The 17,887-nt window shown below is 37.1% G+C and overlaps 1 protein-coding gene across 2 annotated transcripts in view; it reads right to left on the bottom strand.

Moving 5' to 3' along the window:
- The window catches only part of DPH6 (diphthamine biosynthesis 6), a 175,520-nt gene that overhangs the window by 54,739 nt on the left and 102,894 nt on the right, over nt 1-17,887 (bottom strand). Inside the window, exon 6 of one of the 2 annotated variants that reach the window (XM_055363256.1) lies at nt 4,181-4,261. The exons of the other annotated variant lie outside the window; for it this stretch is intronic. Coding sequence (XP_055219231.1) covers nt 4,181-4,261 — 81 coding nt within the window. The remainder of the gene's footprint in view (nt 1-4,180; nt 4,262-17,887) is intronic. 2 annotated transcript variants of the gene reach the window in all.

Consider the following 17,887-nt stretch of genomic DNA (forward strand, 5'->3'; position numbering starts at 1 on the left):
TGTGTGTGTGTGTGTGTGTATGGGTGTGTGTACAAAGTAGCTTTGGGATGGATAGACTCAATCTATTCCAAAATTCAAGAAAGACATCCTTTCCATATATATCATATCATATATATATATATCATATATCCATATATATCCTATCCATATAACCAGCACCAAAAAGTTATATGCCTAAGTTACTTTTAGGACAGCCTGCCTTACCCAGTGAAGAAAATGATATGCTAGCAATAAAATAAGCAAAATCAGCATTTCCTTCCCCTGCTGTTATAATCTGTTACTCCCCTTTATAAACTGAGCAAATAGAGACTCTCTTCAGGTGGCTGTGTGACTAGTGGTATTTGTATTTGAAACTTAAGGAAAGACTGTATCACATATACAGTACTTGAAATTTGTATTTAACTCTTTTATTTTCTTAAGTTGAAAATGGTAGATAATTTACAACACATTTTGGAAGTTTTGAAAGTTTCAACTTTCGATGTTTCAATACTTCAGTTATAAAACTCAAAAATTCTCTGCTAAAGTACTTTGCATAAAGGTAGAAATATATTCAAATCACAATTAACTCTACTTGAAAGCACATTAAGTAACCTTTTTTAAACAAAATAATTATTTGAACAAAGTTCAGGTGTAAAAATGTTATGTTAACTATAGAATATAAAAGAATAATACAAATTGCTTTTAACCTTTACTGTTCAGCATTCTTTTCTAAGAAGGTTATTGCAATGAATGATTTTAATTATGTCCATTATTAGCCAAATAAATGACAGAAGAACACGATGTGTAGAAGCATTAATTAACATACCTTATCTTGGCTTATTGGGGCAGGTATGAAAAAGGAATAAGATTAATGTAAAATATAGGAATTACCACAGGTGAGTATGTGTAGGAGTAGAACTCAGAAATTGGGAAGGCTGCACAATTAAAGCTCATGTTCTAATTGGTATGGGCATCTCTTAATGTTAACCCAAAAGGTGAGACTTCAAAAAGTATACGTTAAAAATATGAAGAAAAAATCTGGTTAGCAGCCCTCTGAGAGAAAAGTAAAAAGTTTAAAAAACCATCCAGGTTTCTAGGAAGACATATAAGGACACTGGCCATGAGAGATATATATACTGTGACATTATCTGAAAGGTCAAAAGAGAAATTTGTGGATGGTCTAAAAAAAAAAAAAACAACCTGGAAACAATTCCATAGAGACATTTATGAACACGTTGAAAATATCTAAAACATCTTATAACATGACATTTTTCCCCCTGAATTAAATACCAAAAATGTACTGTCAGGGGAAGAAAGAATCTAAAAAAAAAAAAAGATAAAAAAAAGACAAAAGGAAACACAAGGACTAAATAGACACCATGAGTGGTAGGACTAATGGCTGAGATTCTCCTCTGGTAATGAGGACAGCAAGTAAAGAGGATGTGAAGTTTAGAGGATGTAAGAAGCAGAGAAGTTTAGTTTAGTTTTATTTTGCATTGACCTCTGCTGTACAGGATAGTGAGGAAACGACTATTCCAAGGGCACTTTCTGAGAAAAATAGTGGGGTAGTAGTAGAGAGCAATCTCCTAGGAGGAAATAATAGAGCAACTTGAGAAATTCCACAGCAATAAATCACCATGACCAGAGGGTATTCAACTGAGAGTTTCTGAAGGAAATAAAGTGTGAAATGGCTGAGCTACAGATGAGGATACGCAATGTATTTGGAAAACAAGCAAGTATTTCCAAATATTGCGATTTTGCTAATATGAAGCTTTTCTTTCAGAAAGAAAAATAATCGAATTAAGATTTATGGAATTACAGACCAGAGGCTCTCTTGGTGATAATGGAGAAATTGATAGAGTCTAATTAAGAATAGCTTCCTTCAACATCAGGATAAGGTTAACCTGCTAAGGTCAAATTGCCCACTGAGTCTATAAAGAGAACACTGTTTCTCTCCATCCTATTAAACTTATCTGGAAATGTCAATAAAATACTAGATAGAAGTAAACCAGTAAATGTAATTTATTTGGGAATTACATGAAGCTTTTAACAAGGTCACATGAGAGTATTGGGGAAAATAAATAAGCACAGTCTTTGGAAGGAAAGGCCACAGGAGAAACTTCTGTCATTAATTGTAAAACTTGCTAAGTAATGAAAACAAAGTTTCAGGGAAAATTTCTCTTTCTTTTCTTCCCTACAATGGGGTTACCTCTTCCAGAAGCATAGATCACCTTCAAATTAAAAAAAAGAAAAAACACACAAAAAAGGAATTTCACTACAGACAAGAGGCAGCCTAAGAATATGGAAGGGAAGATGAGCTCCCAAACCAAGAAGGAAAGTAGACCAGGAGGCAATGGCATAATAAGCATGCAGCAAGATTTTTATGTATCAAATAGAATCGGAAAGCCACACATGAGTTTAATTTTCTCATCACTGTCTGTGTAAGCATCAAATTTTAATGAAAACTAACAAGTGATAAAGTAATAAGACAGATTTTTTTATGTATTTAAATGAGGGCTGTCTCCTTTGAAGTTGTCACCTTTGAATACTATATGCTTATCCAATAGTATATAGCTTATCCAATAGTTTGATGCCCTGGATCAAACTACTTCTAAAAATTTTTCTATAAAACTGTCTTCAGAGCCAGTTGCATATTGTTCTGAAATTATCTAATGGAGGCAAATCTTCATCCTTTAAGGGTGGAGCCAGAAGCCATCAAGGAAGAATGGAATTTCTCTCCAAAAAGCAAACTTAGTCTATAGCTAAAACAGTTCTACACACTCCAATTAACTCTTCTGTCAAAGAAGCAGTATTATACAGGAAAAAAACAAGGGACATGCAGTAGAATCTTGAAGAAATCTACCCATGGGCCTGGGGCAATCTCCTGGGTCACGATTTGGGAGCTCCAAATGTTAGAAAGTTCCTATGCCACACACGCTAAGACCTGTTTCACTGTATAACTTCCACTTGCTCTTTGAATTGTCCTCTGAAGCCAAAGAAAGTACCAGTGGACTTTCAAACATTGTGAATTGCTATAAAAATCCTCATTCTCCTTGGCCCAGTAACCTGCTGCCTTTACTTCAGGCTAAATATATAGCTCCTTTAAATAGCCCTCATATGGCACCACTGCTTGTCCTTTCATTGTTCTGGTCACTCTCTACTCACCGAATTACATTTGTTTCTGTGTCCCACTTTTATGCAATCTTTCCCTTTTACAAAAAGCAATTTCTGTTAATTGTAGGAAATATAGAAAAACATAAAAAAGCAAATTTAAGTTTTTCATATTAAAAAATTTCTGAAGATATGTTGCTAATACATTATCATTTTAGTTTTCAAGATTTTTTCTATGAATGCCTTTTGCACAGAATTGAGATCCAATTGTTTACAGAATACTGCCTTTTCCTTAAATTACTACAGCCACAACCTTCTTAAATGAAGGTACCTATAACAAAACACAATGTTCCACATTAACTCTGTTAATAGAACCCCTTAGATCTCCTTAGCTGCTTTGGCAGCCACAATGTACCATGGACACATACTAAGCATACTGTCATAAAACCTCTATGACTTTTCTCTTCAGTGCTATTGTTTAGTAATATCTCTCCCATTTGATTTTACAATGTTGGTTTTAGGGACTGAAATTCAGAACTGTTTATATTTACCTCTATTTTGTTTTACCTGGTCATTTTTAGTCCCTAATTCCAATCATTTAATATGAATCTGAATTCTGATTCTATTATTCAAAGTATTAGCTATTTCAGTAACAACTGTGTCACTTGCAAATTTCATCAGCATGCCCTTCAAGTGCTCATTCAAATAGCTGTTTAAAAGAGTGAAAAGTGTTGAATAAAGAAATAATGATATAATACGTCAGTAGGGTCCTTTTCCCATGTTGATACTGACCTACTATCAACTTCATATTAGGTCCATTTGTTTAAGTAATTATGGGTTAATTATTAAGTCATTTGTTTTATCTTACCGCCCTTACATACACACATTTTTATAGATATACAGAATATGATATCTTTCCTCAAGAGATGTGTCTCTGAAAAACTATATAAGGGAATTAAATTACATTTTAAATATCAAACAGAATTCAATATTGAAAGGATATCTGTAATGAAAAAATCTGTTCCTAATATCAACAATATTTTGTTAACGCTGTTTTATCTTAGCTGTTACTTTGGTGTGTAATATTTACGAGTTAGAGTTGCAAAATCAAAACACTGATTGAACAGAAGCTGGATCCTAGAAGATTGTGGATAGAAGACCGAAATCCAGTCTGTGGGGGAAAAGAACAAGAAAAAAATTCATTTGTTAATGTGGATCTGGATCTTGCAGTAAGTTAACCTTGCTAATTTATTTGTAAAGGCTGAATTTAAAAAGAAATCATCAAAAATGATATTGACCTGTTCAAATATATGTTAAGTGAACCTTAAAGTTTTCCAGTGAAAGTAAATTGAATGAAGGGGAAAAAGGACAGAAGCAGTTTGAAGTCATGTGAATGCTAATGAAGGAGGGACACAGAAATAATAATTGCACACTATCAGCAGCATTTTCTTCTCCTGACTGGAGTTTATTATTTGTTAATGCATTCATTGCTACTCAGTTTATAAAGTACCTATGGTTATTTAACTGAAAGATAAATAGGCAACTTGTACTTTAACTTTTTTTTTTGCCACTTGATATGTTAAACAACCTTCATACTGAAAAAAAAAATGCAATTATTGAAGCACAGCTGAATGGCCCCAGAGCACACAGGCTCCATTAAATTTGCTTACATCTAATGACTCCTGCCCAAGGCAGGTGAGAAATTTATTCTGATAAGATCTTTTCTTTATCCTGTAGCCAAAAAAATAAAATGAAATAAAACCAGTGATTTTTAATCTAATCATTATCTAAAACTATTTGTGGTATTTGTTCTTTAAGACCCTATAAAGCTGGGCTTTGTGTAATAACCATTATAATTATGTTTTCAACTGCTTAATACAAACATTTCCTTCCAGAAAAATTAGTGTAAGTCATCATCAATGTCAACTATAAATGCATTTCCTGTAATTTTCAAGTTAAATGTTTTAAGGTCAGTTAAAAAAATTATTATTTAGAAATTGTGACACTGCTCCAGTTTCCTAAAACCCATAGCTATATCTTATCTGAAATATCTTTAATGTGACAAAGCAAATAAAAATGTGAAATTACAAGTACAGTATAGGAAGCCAAAAGACCCAAGATTTACACAGTTTAGACAGTGACTTTTATGAGCCTGTCAAAAACAAAAACAAAAACAAAACCTCCTACTTCCAGTTCCATTGAAAACCATAGACTTTACTTTTCTTGCCTATATTCCATCTGTTGTGTGAAAAACTCTCAATAATTTTTAAAGGTGGAGAAAAGAAAGAGAGGTAATTGAATTTATGTTGCAGCACAGTTATATAACACCCAAGATTCTTCTTTGTCAAACAGAAAAACAAAGCGGCAAACGAAGGATATGAAAAAAGCTTAACCAATGAATTCACTTGTTCACATATGTCAAAAGTCATTCATAATTACCCCTATACCTATCTAGCAGTAATAATGTGTGTAATATGTTAAACTGTTCAAGAAACTTTTGTACATATGGCCCAATTTTAGTAGTAAATCTTCAGGATAAGTGGTAAAACAATTGTTTTACTGATAAAAGGGAGGTTATGAAAATGGAGGCTCTGGGGTGAAGTGAATTCTCCAGGTTTCAAGGTTAACGAGTGATTACATCAGGAAAAAAAATGTACAGATTTTGACTTTGAGTCCAGTACTCTTTCCTGAAAATCAAGTTAAGCCATAATCAAATAAAGAAGTGCTCCTTAAGCTAAGGCACATAAACAGCAGGGTGCCAGAGGCTATAAAGACCCAAATTAACTAGGTATACTTTCCTGGAACAACAATTTTGTTACAAGAATTAGAGGAAAAAATCCATAAGAAAGGAATCCATAAGAAAGAAATATAATGGGGACAAGCATGTTGATGTTAGACATAAATTGAAAAGTCTAAGGAGAAATCACAGTTAATTATCATAAAAAGCAGAGAGTAGTCCTAAATCTTGGCTGCCCCTTAGAACTAATCACTTGGCAAAGTTTTTTTTTTTTGGAGATGGAGTCTCGCTCTGTCGCCCAGGCTGGAGTGCAGTGACGCAATCTCGGCTCACTGCAAGCTCCGCATCCCAGGTTCACACCATTCTCCTGCCTCAGCCTCTGGAGTAGCGGGGACTACAGGCGCCGGCCACAACACCCAGCTAATTTCACTTGGCAAACTTTTGACAAATACCAATCAATACTTACTATGACTCATCCCAGAATGACCAAATCCAACTATGTGGGATTGGGGCTGCATATAATAAATATGTATTCAAAGGCTCCTCAGGAGATTCTAATGTGCAGCCATGGTAGAGAACCACTGATGTAATGCTATAAAGGTGGATGAAGAAAATATGGATAAGAGTCTTCCAGATAAACATAAAGCGTAGAGGTATATGAAATTAGAGGAATATAAAAGAAGAAAAAAATCTATATGATGTTTAAAATGGGTAAAAATGTGAACTATTTCATGGAAGAGTACATTATTGCTTTACACTCCTGAAAGAGGTGCTAGTCTTCCTCTTTGGTAGTGTTTGCTGCAGTGGGGTTTTCTGTCATCATTCACTATCCTCCTGGATACGTTTTTTAGATTCACATCTGTAATAGAGTTCTTAGCCATGCACAGTTCCTACCAGAAATTAACCCAATGAGCACAACCAGAAAAAGAAAGAAGAGCTTTATTATGGCAGTTGGGATGACAGAAATATCAAACTGAAAGCATTTCCTACATCCCAGGGAGGGCAGAAACAGGTATATTCATAGAAAACAGAATTATCAACAACAAAAAAATACACACATAAGACAAACAAAGAAGTTTTCAGGCAAATTACTTACAAAAGGGGAAAACTCAAATTATCCATCAATGTGTTAGCTTTCTTATGTTAACACAAAAGAAAGATAATTGGGGCTGAGAGGAAGAAATGAAAATATATACAATTCTTGAGAAAGGTACTGAAGACATATTCCACCTGAATGAATTAAGAAGAAAATAAAGGGTTCAATAGGGAAGTCATATTGCGTACACATGGACACAAAGAGGGGAACAATAGAAACTGAGGCCTACTTGAGGGTAGAGGTTAGGAGGAGGGTGAGGGTCAAAAAACTGTCAGGTACTGAGCTCACTATCTGGGCGTAAATGACTAATGACTAAATCATTTAAACACCAAACCCAAGTGACATAAAATTTACCCATGTAACAAACCTGCACATGTACCCACTAAACCTAAAATAAAAGTTGAAAAAAAAGAATAGGGAAGTTGTGACATAGTGGCAAATGCCAAAACCCAGTCACATATATAATTGTGTCAAAGAAGTTTTGCAAATCAAAGTATTAAATACAAATGTCAAATTCATTGTTTAAAGAGAAGCAATATATATAACTAATAATAATTAACTATAAAGTCAGTAATAATATGGGTTCAAACTTCACAAATCAGAAAAGGTAGAAAAATGGATTGGAAAAATTAAAGGATGATAGCAATTGATATACACACCAACAAGTATAGGCAAGGATACAAACTTGCTTTCGTTTGTTAGAATAAACAAAAAACTTAACTTTATGAAGATAGCTTTTCAAAGCAGGAGAAGTAGTGGCATTCTCTTAGCAGAAAGCCAAGACTCCAGGCCTTAAAATTCCCTTGAAGACATCTGGCTAATAATGAAACTGCAGAGTTATAGTAAAAATCCCGTTGAGTCTCTCTACACTGGGGTTGGCAAGTATGTTCCATAAAAGGTAAATATTTTAGGTTTTGTGGGCAAAATTGGTTCTTTCACAATTATTAAATTCTTCCATTGTAGCATGAAAACAGCCATAGACAATAATAAATATACATGTTGTGTTCCTATAAAACTCTATTTCCATATATAGGCAGTGAATCAGATTTCACCCTAGTTTAATGACTTCTGCACTAGATCAGTAGTTCTCTTCCTTGGATTCATATTAAAATCAATTAATATTGAAGCTCTAAAAAACTGCATGTATCTGGGTCCCATCCCCAGATATTCTAATTTAATTGGTCTGGAGTGCAGTTTGGTCACTGAGATGTTTAAAAGCTCAACAGGCTACAATGATGTGCAGCCACAGTTGAAAACCATTGTTCTAAGAACTTGATTTGGGCCCTTAATATATGTGTCTGTGGAAAAGAGAAGGGAGGTAGAGACGTCTTTATGTGGTTGTGACATTCCCAAATGTACTGTACAAGGCTGCCCTCTACAATATATAAATCAACTGTCAGGGTACCAAAGCATCTTGCCGTGAAAATGTTTATATCCATCTCTACTATCAGCTTATAAACTAGTACAAATCAGACCCAAAACAGCAGATACATTTCTGAAAAAAATACAGCAGGCCAGTTTGAGTCAAAGGTCAGTCGTTTCTATCTCTGGGAGGTAAGGATACCTAATAGGACTAGGTCTCTGGTCCACTTATAGGCCTAGTCTCTTCAATTCCTTATATTGATTAGGAAGTGATAAAAAGGGACTATTACAACTTTGATGTTGATATTTTAAAAATTATAATTAAAAAACACCTTTGAAAAGATTAAAGCTAATTATTAATAGAATGCATTACTGCCAAAACAACAGAGGGCACTAAAATATTCCATATAGCAAAACGTAGAAAATAAAGGGAAAAGCAGTAAAACAAAAAATTGATGACATAAAATGAATAAGTAGAAAAATTAAGAAATAATTAATTGATTATATCAGTAAAAACAGTTAAACTTTTTAAGACAAAGATTGGGTCAATAATAAAATCCAATGTTACGCCAATTATAAAACCCATCTAAAAGTATATGCACGCACACACACATAGAAAAGTTAAAATGAAAGAACAGGCAACAATGTATCAGGCAAATGTAAAGAAAGGTTGCAGTGGTCCTATCATTAACATCAAAACAAAATTCAAAGCAATAAAGATGAAAAAAGATATAATTAAGAAACATAAATTACTACTAAGGCTTTTTTTGTTTGTTTGTTTTGTTTTCTTTTTCAGACAGAGTCTCACTCTTGTCGCCCAGGCTGGAGTGCAGTGGCATGATCTCGGCTCACTGCAACCTCCGGCTCCCAGGCTCAAGTGATCCTCCAACTGCAGCCTCCCAGGTAGCTGGGACTACAGGTATATGCCACCATGCCCAGCTATTTTTTTTTTGCACAGACAGGGTTTCACCATGTTGCCCAAGCTGATCTTGAACTCCTAAGCTCAAGCCATTTGCCCACCTGAGCCTCCCAAAGAACTGGAATTACAGGTGTGAGCCACTATGCCTGGTCACTAATGAGTTTTGGTGAGTTAAGTAATACCGTATTGTTAGAAATAAAGTAAAAAACTTCCTTCCCCAGTAGAATGGTCGATTATCTACATGACCCTTCCACAAAAATACACCTGGGTGGTGCATAACATTAAATCAAGTTTAGTCTAAAGCTGCCTCCTTACATATTTTAAGTTTGACCTAAAGGTTTCTCTGTACATTGTGAAATACAACAAGTAGAGGTGTAAACACACCATAGCCTACACTTGTGACAATTACTGAGTTTTGGACAATCAAATGTAGACAACTGTTCGAACTGGCTTCAAAAAAGGCAAACATTGAGCAGTAATTGATAGATGCAGGAGGCAGAAAAGGGAACCTGCACAGGGTTTTGGCTGGGCATGCCTGCAACAGACTGGGGGTCTGCATGAGCACTGGGAGAATGGGGTGGAGCCACCAGGAATTCATGCCTAATGCAGGGGGAGGAGTCAGGCCTCTTCAGCTCATGTGTGGTGGCCTGGTATTCAATCTGTGACGTGGGTGCATGTTGGCAGGACCCCCTCTTTCTTTTCTGAGAGCATTCTTTTTGCCTAATAAATCTGTCCTCCTCACCCTTCCATGTGTCTGTATGCCTAATTTTTCTTGGTTGTGAGACAAGAACCCAGATTTTAGCTGAAGGAGCAAAAAATCTTGCATCATTTTGGTGGTCCATACGGGCATATGAGGAGGGGTGAGTAAAATGTGGACCAAAAAATCTCTTTTCCTTTTGTTTCTGAGCCTTCTTGTCCTTGGACTTCTTCTGAGGGTAGAGGAAACTGTGGTCCCTTCATCGCTCTCGGGGTTTGGGAATGTCAGCCTTGGTCCAAACCAGCCTTTTCTATGGCATTTTCCTTCTTTTTTTTGGGACCGTAATGGCACCTATCTTTTCTTTTACTATAGCAGTCATCCACCTCCACCCCAATGGCTGTAGGTGCACATATGGCCATAGCTGCTGCCCTGGCCCCAGGGCAGTCTCAGAGGCCAGAGGCCCTGCACGTCCAGCTGAGCAGCATACCTCGCGACACCTCCATGGAGTCCCCTCATTCCCTGGCCGAGGGGTCTAGCTCAGTCTGACAGCAATTGAAGCTTCTCTCCTGCTGGGCGCGGTGGCTCACGCCTGTAATCCCAGCACTTTGGGAGGCCGAGGTGGGCGGATCACGAGGTCAGGAGATCAAGACCATCTTGGCTAACATGGTGAAACCCCGTCTCTACTAAAAATACAAAAAATTAGCCGGGCGTGGTGGTGGGCGCCTGTACTCCCAGCTACTCGGAAGGCTGAGGCAGGAGAATGGCGTGAACCAGGGAGGTAGAGCTTGCAATGAGCCGAGATGGCACCACTGCGCTCCAGCCTGGGAGACAGAGTGAGACTCCGTCTCAAAGAAAAAAAAAAAAAAAAAAAAGGTTCTCTCCCTGTTCGTCACTGCACTCCAGCCTGGGTGACAGAAAGAGACTCCATCTCATAAAAGAAAAAGTTTCTCTCCTGTTGGAGAAATCCATTTGCATAAGAATAAGAGGTGTCTTGCTCAGGCATCTTTTTCTTTCCTCCACCCTGTCAGCAGTGAATACAGCTTTGCATTTAAGTTTTTTTTGTTTTTCTCCATCCTGTCTCAGTTAACACAGCCCTGCCTTTAAGTTTTTTTTTTTTTTTTCTTTTCTCCACCAGGTCAGGAGTTAACTTTTATGCAAGAGGCTTTTTTTTCCTCCCCCTTTTAGAGGACATTTTACTAGGCCAGGACACCCTTTTCTCTCCCTTGTTGGAGGACTCAATTCCACAGCTTCTCCTTAGCATTTGGCTGATGATAAGGAGTCCATGCAACCCCCGAGACACATTTTTGTCCCAAACTCAATTCCAAGTTTCGGAGCTCGAAGGCTACTAACAGCAGGGGAGACAGGGTGTACGTGGGTAACAGCAGATAATCCCACTCCCTAGGCACCCATGTTTACATGGGTGAAAGCCACTTTGACGCCCATGGTGGCACCCTGTCACAGTTGCTGGGCCTCAGGGATACTCAGACAAAAGAAAGAGGGATGCCTCACTTTCTCTCCCTCACATATCCACGGTATTCACTAGGAAGAAAATGGAACCAGGAACACCTTGCTCCCCTCTTTCTAGATGAGTAGCCATTCATCTTCATTGTGAACCTCTTTTGAATGCACCCTGAGTCCTGGGGCTCCTTTGAAAAAAATATCTTCTTTTTCTTTTTTCCTCCTCTGTCCTTTCTTCACAGGTGAGTAATTGGGTCCCCCTACAGGACAGTCCTCTTGGATGTATGCTCCAAACTGGGAAAGGTTAACTTCCCAAACCTTAAACTGGTTGGCTTGGGACTGAGCTTGGAGGAAGGGAACCCCGGAGCCTGACATGCAGGCAAAAGAGTAAACTTTTTTCTTACCAGTTGGGCTTTTGGCCTCCCTCTCCTGGTGCAAACCGGTAAAGGGAATGGTAAGGATCACTGTTTATATTTTCTGTAAAGTTTTAACTATGAAAAAGGATTTATGAGGCTGGTCTTAAGCTATAGCCAAACTGGTGTGCTTTGCATGTCACTCTGCACTGTTCTGTCAGAAAGAGGGGTACCTTAGGATGGGATACAGGCCTAGTACTCCACAGGCCTGTTGTTCAACCCAGGCCAGCAAACCAGTCAGTGGCAAACTTTGCTGCAGGCCTCTATCTTGTTTTATGTCCTTGGAAGCATGACCTGTAACCATGTGGCAGTGCTTTGTTCTAGCCTCTGCCATTTTACAATGGCAGCCTAGGTTCAGTCCTGGCTTAGGGAATGAGTTCTTTCTGGTTTGATATTTGCATGACCTTTACCATTTGTTGATTCTCTTCCCCTCCACGAATCACCTTGAATTTTCCTTCCTCTGAGTCCCTGGGAGGTTACCTTGGTAAAGTTTGAAAGCCAAAATACTGGCCACTTGGCATGGTTAAAGTTGGATAATAAGGGATTTAAATGGATTTTCATAAACAGCGCTGAGCTAAATTAAAAATGGATACCCAAGTCATAGGTATATTTAAAGGCCTTTATATTTTTCTCTTCTTGTATCTTGTTTTTCTGGAAAAAGTTTTTTTCTCAGTTGACTAAATTCTTTTCTCCATTTTGTCTTGCCACCCTTAATACACACATGAGAGGCCCTAAGATCATTTCTTTTCTTTCTTTTTTTTTTTTTTTGAGATGGAGTCTCTCTCTTTCGTCCAGGCTGGAGTGCAGTGGTGCGATCTCAGCTTACTGCAACCTCCATGTCCCTGGTTCAAGTGATGGCCTGTGATTACTTGGGAAAAACAGAAAAGGTGCCACAGATTCCATTTTGGGAGAAGCCTCCGTTTTCCTCGTGGAGCCCCAGGAATTAGAGGCGGATGTATCTTTCTCAAAATTTGTTTTTGTCTTCCAGCTTTACCTGTTTATTAGGTCCTAGAAACTGCATGCTTTCCTAGCCCTACTCTTAAAGGGCCCCATTTGGAGGCCAATAGCTCAGTTAGGAGATTGGCAAACAGAATATCCTATAACTATTGGATCTGCTTCTGTTTGTCTGTGTGGTTATATATGTGTTGTGTGTGATGTCTAAAAAAAGAGAGCTCTTATTAATTGGCCTAAAGGAAAATAAGCACCTAGATCAAATATCTTTTAAAGGGAAGATAAAAAGTGTGGTGCCCCTTTTAGTTCATGTGACTTTAGTCTTTGAGAAATGGAAACAGCCTTGGAGATTACTGGTAAAATGCAAATGCCATCAAAATGTAATTTTTTACCTAGGTTTATAGGATTATTTTAAATTAGGTAAAATAAAGCCAAAGGTTTAAACAAGTTGTGGAAGGTTTCTAAAAATTAATCTTGCAAAAGAAATTCTGTGTGTGAACACTGACTAGATTCAAAAGGGTATTATATGGTTTTTCTGTAAATTGAGCATTGAAATAAAAGCACAACAAAGTTTTCCTAAGGTACTAATCTGCTTTTTAGCAAAATTTATAAAGAGTTATAAAAAGTTTATAACGATCTCACCTCATGGTCAAACTGGTTAAGATTGGATAGAATTGTCTTTAAGATTTCATTAGAAAATTAGGGTTGATATTAATAGCTGAAATGTTGATGAATATCAAACAGAACACGAGTTAATGGAATGGACTGAACTAATGAAAAACTGAGCAAGCTTTTTAAACTTTTCTTTAAAACACTGCTGATACTTATTTTGTTTTCAGAGTCAAGGCAACTTATTTTGAGCTATTTATAGCCTTTAATAGAGTGGGGTATACTCCTGTGAACAAAATTTGGAGCATATTTGTTTCTCTCTGCCTGGCTTCTCTAGTATTTGGACACTGTCAGCATTCTTAACTTATGACAATATGGTTATTTGCATCAGTGCAATAAGAATCCATTTTCTCTTGCAACAGGATGCAATCGGAGAAACTGGTTGTTTTATCAAGGCTTTGACTGGAAGGGTATGCTTCCTTTTAAGGAATCAAGCTCAACTTGCAGATCCAATAAAAACCACTTGGGAAAACTGTCTATAGTAGATACCCTGTCTACATAGTCCCTGTACAAAGTTCCTAACCTGTGGTGAGTAAAGAATGTCACTTTCTAACAGGTCCAGGAGCCCATGTTCTTGGGACCTCAAGAAGAGAGGAGTTCACCCAACTCATAGTCATTAAAGTATACAAACCCATGGCGGGGCTTGGCTTTAAAAAAGGAAAAAAAAAAAAGTACTATCTGAGATTCCTTGTGGAATAGAGTTCCATCAAATCCAATTTAAAAAGCCAATGTAGAAATAATTATTCTTGCTCCACATTACGCAAATAATCAGGCCAAGTATGAGACTAAAGTTATTTTGCAAACAACTCAGTCCTATTATGCTTTGTTTTTAACAAAAATGAGGACTGGAGAGAAATTATGTTTCAAAACTTACATATTTATCATTAAATTCCAGACTGATTAGTTGTTTTTTAAGTTCTTGCCTACATTTTAGGCTTACACTGCTTATTCCTGTGAACCAACCAGCAATCTCTGGCTGCAGCTCAGAAGGAACAAAAGGGATGAGTAATGTAAAAATCTGGTTCAATATTTTAATTCTGAGCAATTATCCTGAAAATCCTGCCAGGTGATGGTAGTAAATAAGGTGCCCATAACCTGGAGGTTTCCTTTTTGGGAAAATAAGACAAAGAGGGCTAACCAAAGCCAAGCCCCATGCACCCAAATCTTAGCAACCCTGACTATAGTCACCAGTTATCTAGGCATGTCAACAGCCTTGGGATTTAAAAACTGTCCTTACCCACCCCTTTTTGTTTCGTTTTGACATGTTTTCTAATAACCAGGTTTGTCTCCTCCTGCCTTCAGGCCATCGAACTCCAAACAGTCATGCAACTGGAGCCTCAAACAATGGCCCCCTTTAAGCGGGGAACCTTAAATAGGCCTCTGAGGGAGATCTGATTCTGTCTTCCCAAAACAGTACCCCCTCTGTCAGCAGTATGCAGTAAAGATCAGTCTTTATCCTTATCCCTATCCTTATCCTAATGGCAGTTATATGTCCTTCTTTAGAAGGGGGAATGATAGAGGCAGGAGGCAGATAAGGGAACCCGCACAGGGTCTTGCCTGGGCATGCCTGCAACAGACTGGGGGTCTGCATGCGCACTGGGAGAATGGGGAGGAGCCACCAGGAATATGTGCCTTATGCACCAAAAGCAATGGCAACAAAAGCCAACATTGACAAATGGGATCTAATTAAACTAAAGAGCTTCTGCACAGCAAAAGAAACTATCATCAGAGTGAACAGGCAACCTACAGAATGGGAGAAAATTTTTGCAATCTATCCATCTGACAAAGGACAAATATCCAGAATCTACAAGGAACTTAAACAAATTTACAAGAAAAAACAAACAACCCAATCAAAAAGTGGGTGAAGGATATGAACAGACACTTCTCAAAAGAAGACATTTATGCGGCCAACAAACATATATATGAAAAAAAGCTCATCATCACTGGTCATTAGAGAAATGCAAATCAAAACCACAATGAGATACCATCTCATGCCAGTTAGAATGGTGATCTTTAAAAAGTCTGGAATCAACAGTTGCTGGAGAGGATGTGAAGAAATAGGAATGCTTTTACACTGTTGGTGGGAGTGTAAATTAGTTCAACCATGGTGGAAGACAATGTGGCAATTCCTCAAGGATCTAGAACCAGAAATACCATTTGACCCAGCAATCCCATTACTAGGTATATACCCAAAGGATTATAAATCATTCTACTATAAAGACACATGCACATGTATGTTTACTGCAGCACTATTCACAGTAACAAAGACTTGGAATCAATCCAAATGTCCATCAAAGATAGATTGGATAAAGAAAATGTGGCACATATACAGCATGGAGTACTATGCAGCCATAAAAAAGGATGAGTTCATGGCCTTTGCAGGGACATGGATGAAGCTGGAAACCATCATCCTCAGCAAACTAACACAGCAACAGAAAATCAAATACCACATGTTCTCACTCATAAGTGGGAGCTGAACAATGAGAACACTTGGATACAGGGAGGGGAACATCACACACCAGGCCCTGCTGGCGGGTTGGGGGCTAGGGGAGGGATAACATTAGGAGAAATATCTAATGTAGATGATGGGTTGATGGGTGCAGCAAACCACCATGGTACATGTATACCTATTTAATAAACCTGCATGTTCTGCATGTGTATCCAAGAACTTAAAGTATAATTTAAAAAAATGATGAGCTCATATATGTACGTGTGTGTGTATACATATATATACAAACACAGTGGGAGAAGGACAGAACCAGGAAATCACATACCTAAATGTAAGAGCTAAAAGTATAAAACTCTTAGAAGAAAACACAGGAGTAAATCTCATGACATCAAGTTAGGCAATGATTTCTTAGAAATAACATCAAAAGAACATGTAATCAAAACAAAAAATGATAAATTGGACTACGTCAAAACTAAAAATGCTTATGCTTCAAAGGACACCACCCAGAAGTAAAGAAAAAACCCACAAAATGGGAGAAAATATTTAAAATCACACATTTGATAAGAGACTTATACTCAGAATATATATTAAAGAAAACCTACAATGCACTAAAGACAAATAACTCAATTAAAATATAGGCAAAGGATTTTAATTGACATTTCTCTAAAGAAGATATACAAAGGGCCAATAAATGCATGAGAAGATGGTCAACATCATTAGCCATTAGAGAAATGCAAAATAAAACCACAATGAGATACAACTTTACATTCACCACGATAGCTATAAGAAAGACAGAAAATAATTAACTGTTGGCTAGGATGTGAAAACCTGGAACCCTCATTCATTGCTAGTGGGAATGTAAAGTGGTACAGCCACTTTAGAAATCAGTTTGGTGGTTGCTCAAAATGTTAAACATAGAATTATCATATGACACAGAAATTCCACTCCTAGGTATATACCCAAGAGAAATGAATACATAGGTCCAAAGAAAAACTTGTACACAAATGTTCATAGAAGCATTATTCATAATAAACAAAAAATGGAAATGACTCAAATGTCCATGGACTGATGAATGGCTAAATAAACGTATCTTTGTAACAGAATATTATATGGCAACAAAAAGAACTCAATTATATATGCTATAATTTGGATGATTCTTGAAAACATTATTCTAAGTGAAAGAAGCCAGTCACAGTGACCACATATTGTAGGATTCCAATTACATGAAATATCCAGAATAGGCAAATCTATAAAGATATGAAGACACAAAGTCCTCATGGTGCTTAAAACTGGGAGCAGTGGGGCAGGGATTGGAGGCAACTTGAGAATGATTACTAATGAGCATGGGATTCCTTTTTGGGGAACACAAATTCTAAAACTAGACTGTGGTGATGATTGCACAACCTGTGAATACACTAAAAAAATTGAATTGTACATTTTAAGTGGGTGACATGCATAGTGTATTAATTACATTTCCATAAAACTTAAAAATAAGGAATGTATAGTCATAGTAGCTATATGCTCAGACAATACAGATAAAAAGATCTCTTAAAAATGAGAGGGGAAATTCATAAAAGCACATACAAAAAATTTTTTTAACTGTTCTCAGAAATTATATCATCAGTAGTGGTATTAGCATTGTTATTCTGAAATTGTCTCATATATTGTTACCATTTTAATATAATATCTATATCTATTGGTATGCTGAGTCCCAACAAGAGTTCCCTGGAGCAGAACACATTATTATTTTTATTACTTACAAAGAATAAGTAAATAATACTGTTCTGACTTTTCTCTGCCCCAGCTCTTACTCCAGGAGCAAGGTGATGAGAAAGAGATATAATCTTGCAAGTAATTTCATCTACCACAGGCAAGGGGTCTGGAAAAATAAATCTGAGTACTGATTTAGGAAAAAAGAGGCAGCTGTTGTCCCTTCCCTTCTGAGAGTTTCCTTGGAAAAGTAAAGGGAAGGATATGTGCTTTCACACTTTGGAATGTAAATAAATCTTCCTGAGGGGAAAAACTAGTGTCTCCAGCTTTACTACC

Source organism: Gorilla gorilla, chromosome 16 (assembly GCF_029281585.2).
Source record: "Gorilla gorilla gorilla isolate KB3781 chromosome 16, NHGRI_mGorGor1-v2.1_pri, whole genome shotgun sequence".
In the NCBI taxonomy this organism is placed as follows: Eukaryota; Metazoa; Chordata; class Mammalia; order Primates; family Hominidae; genus Gorilla; species Gorilla gorilla.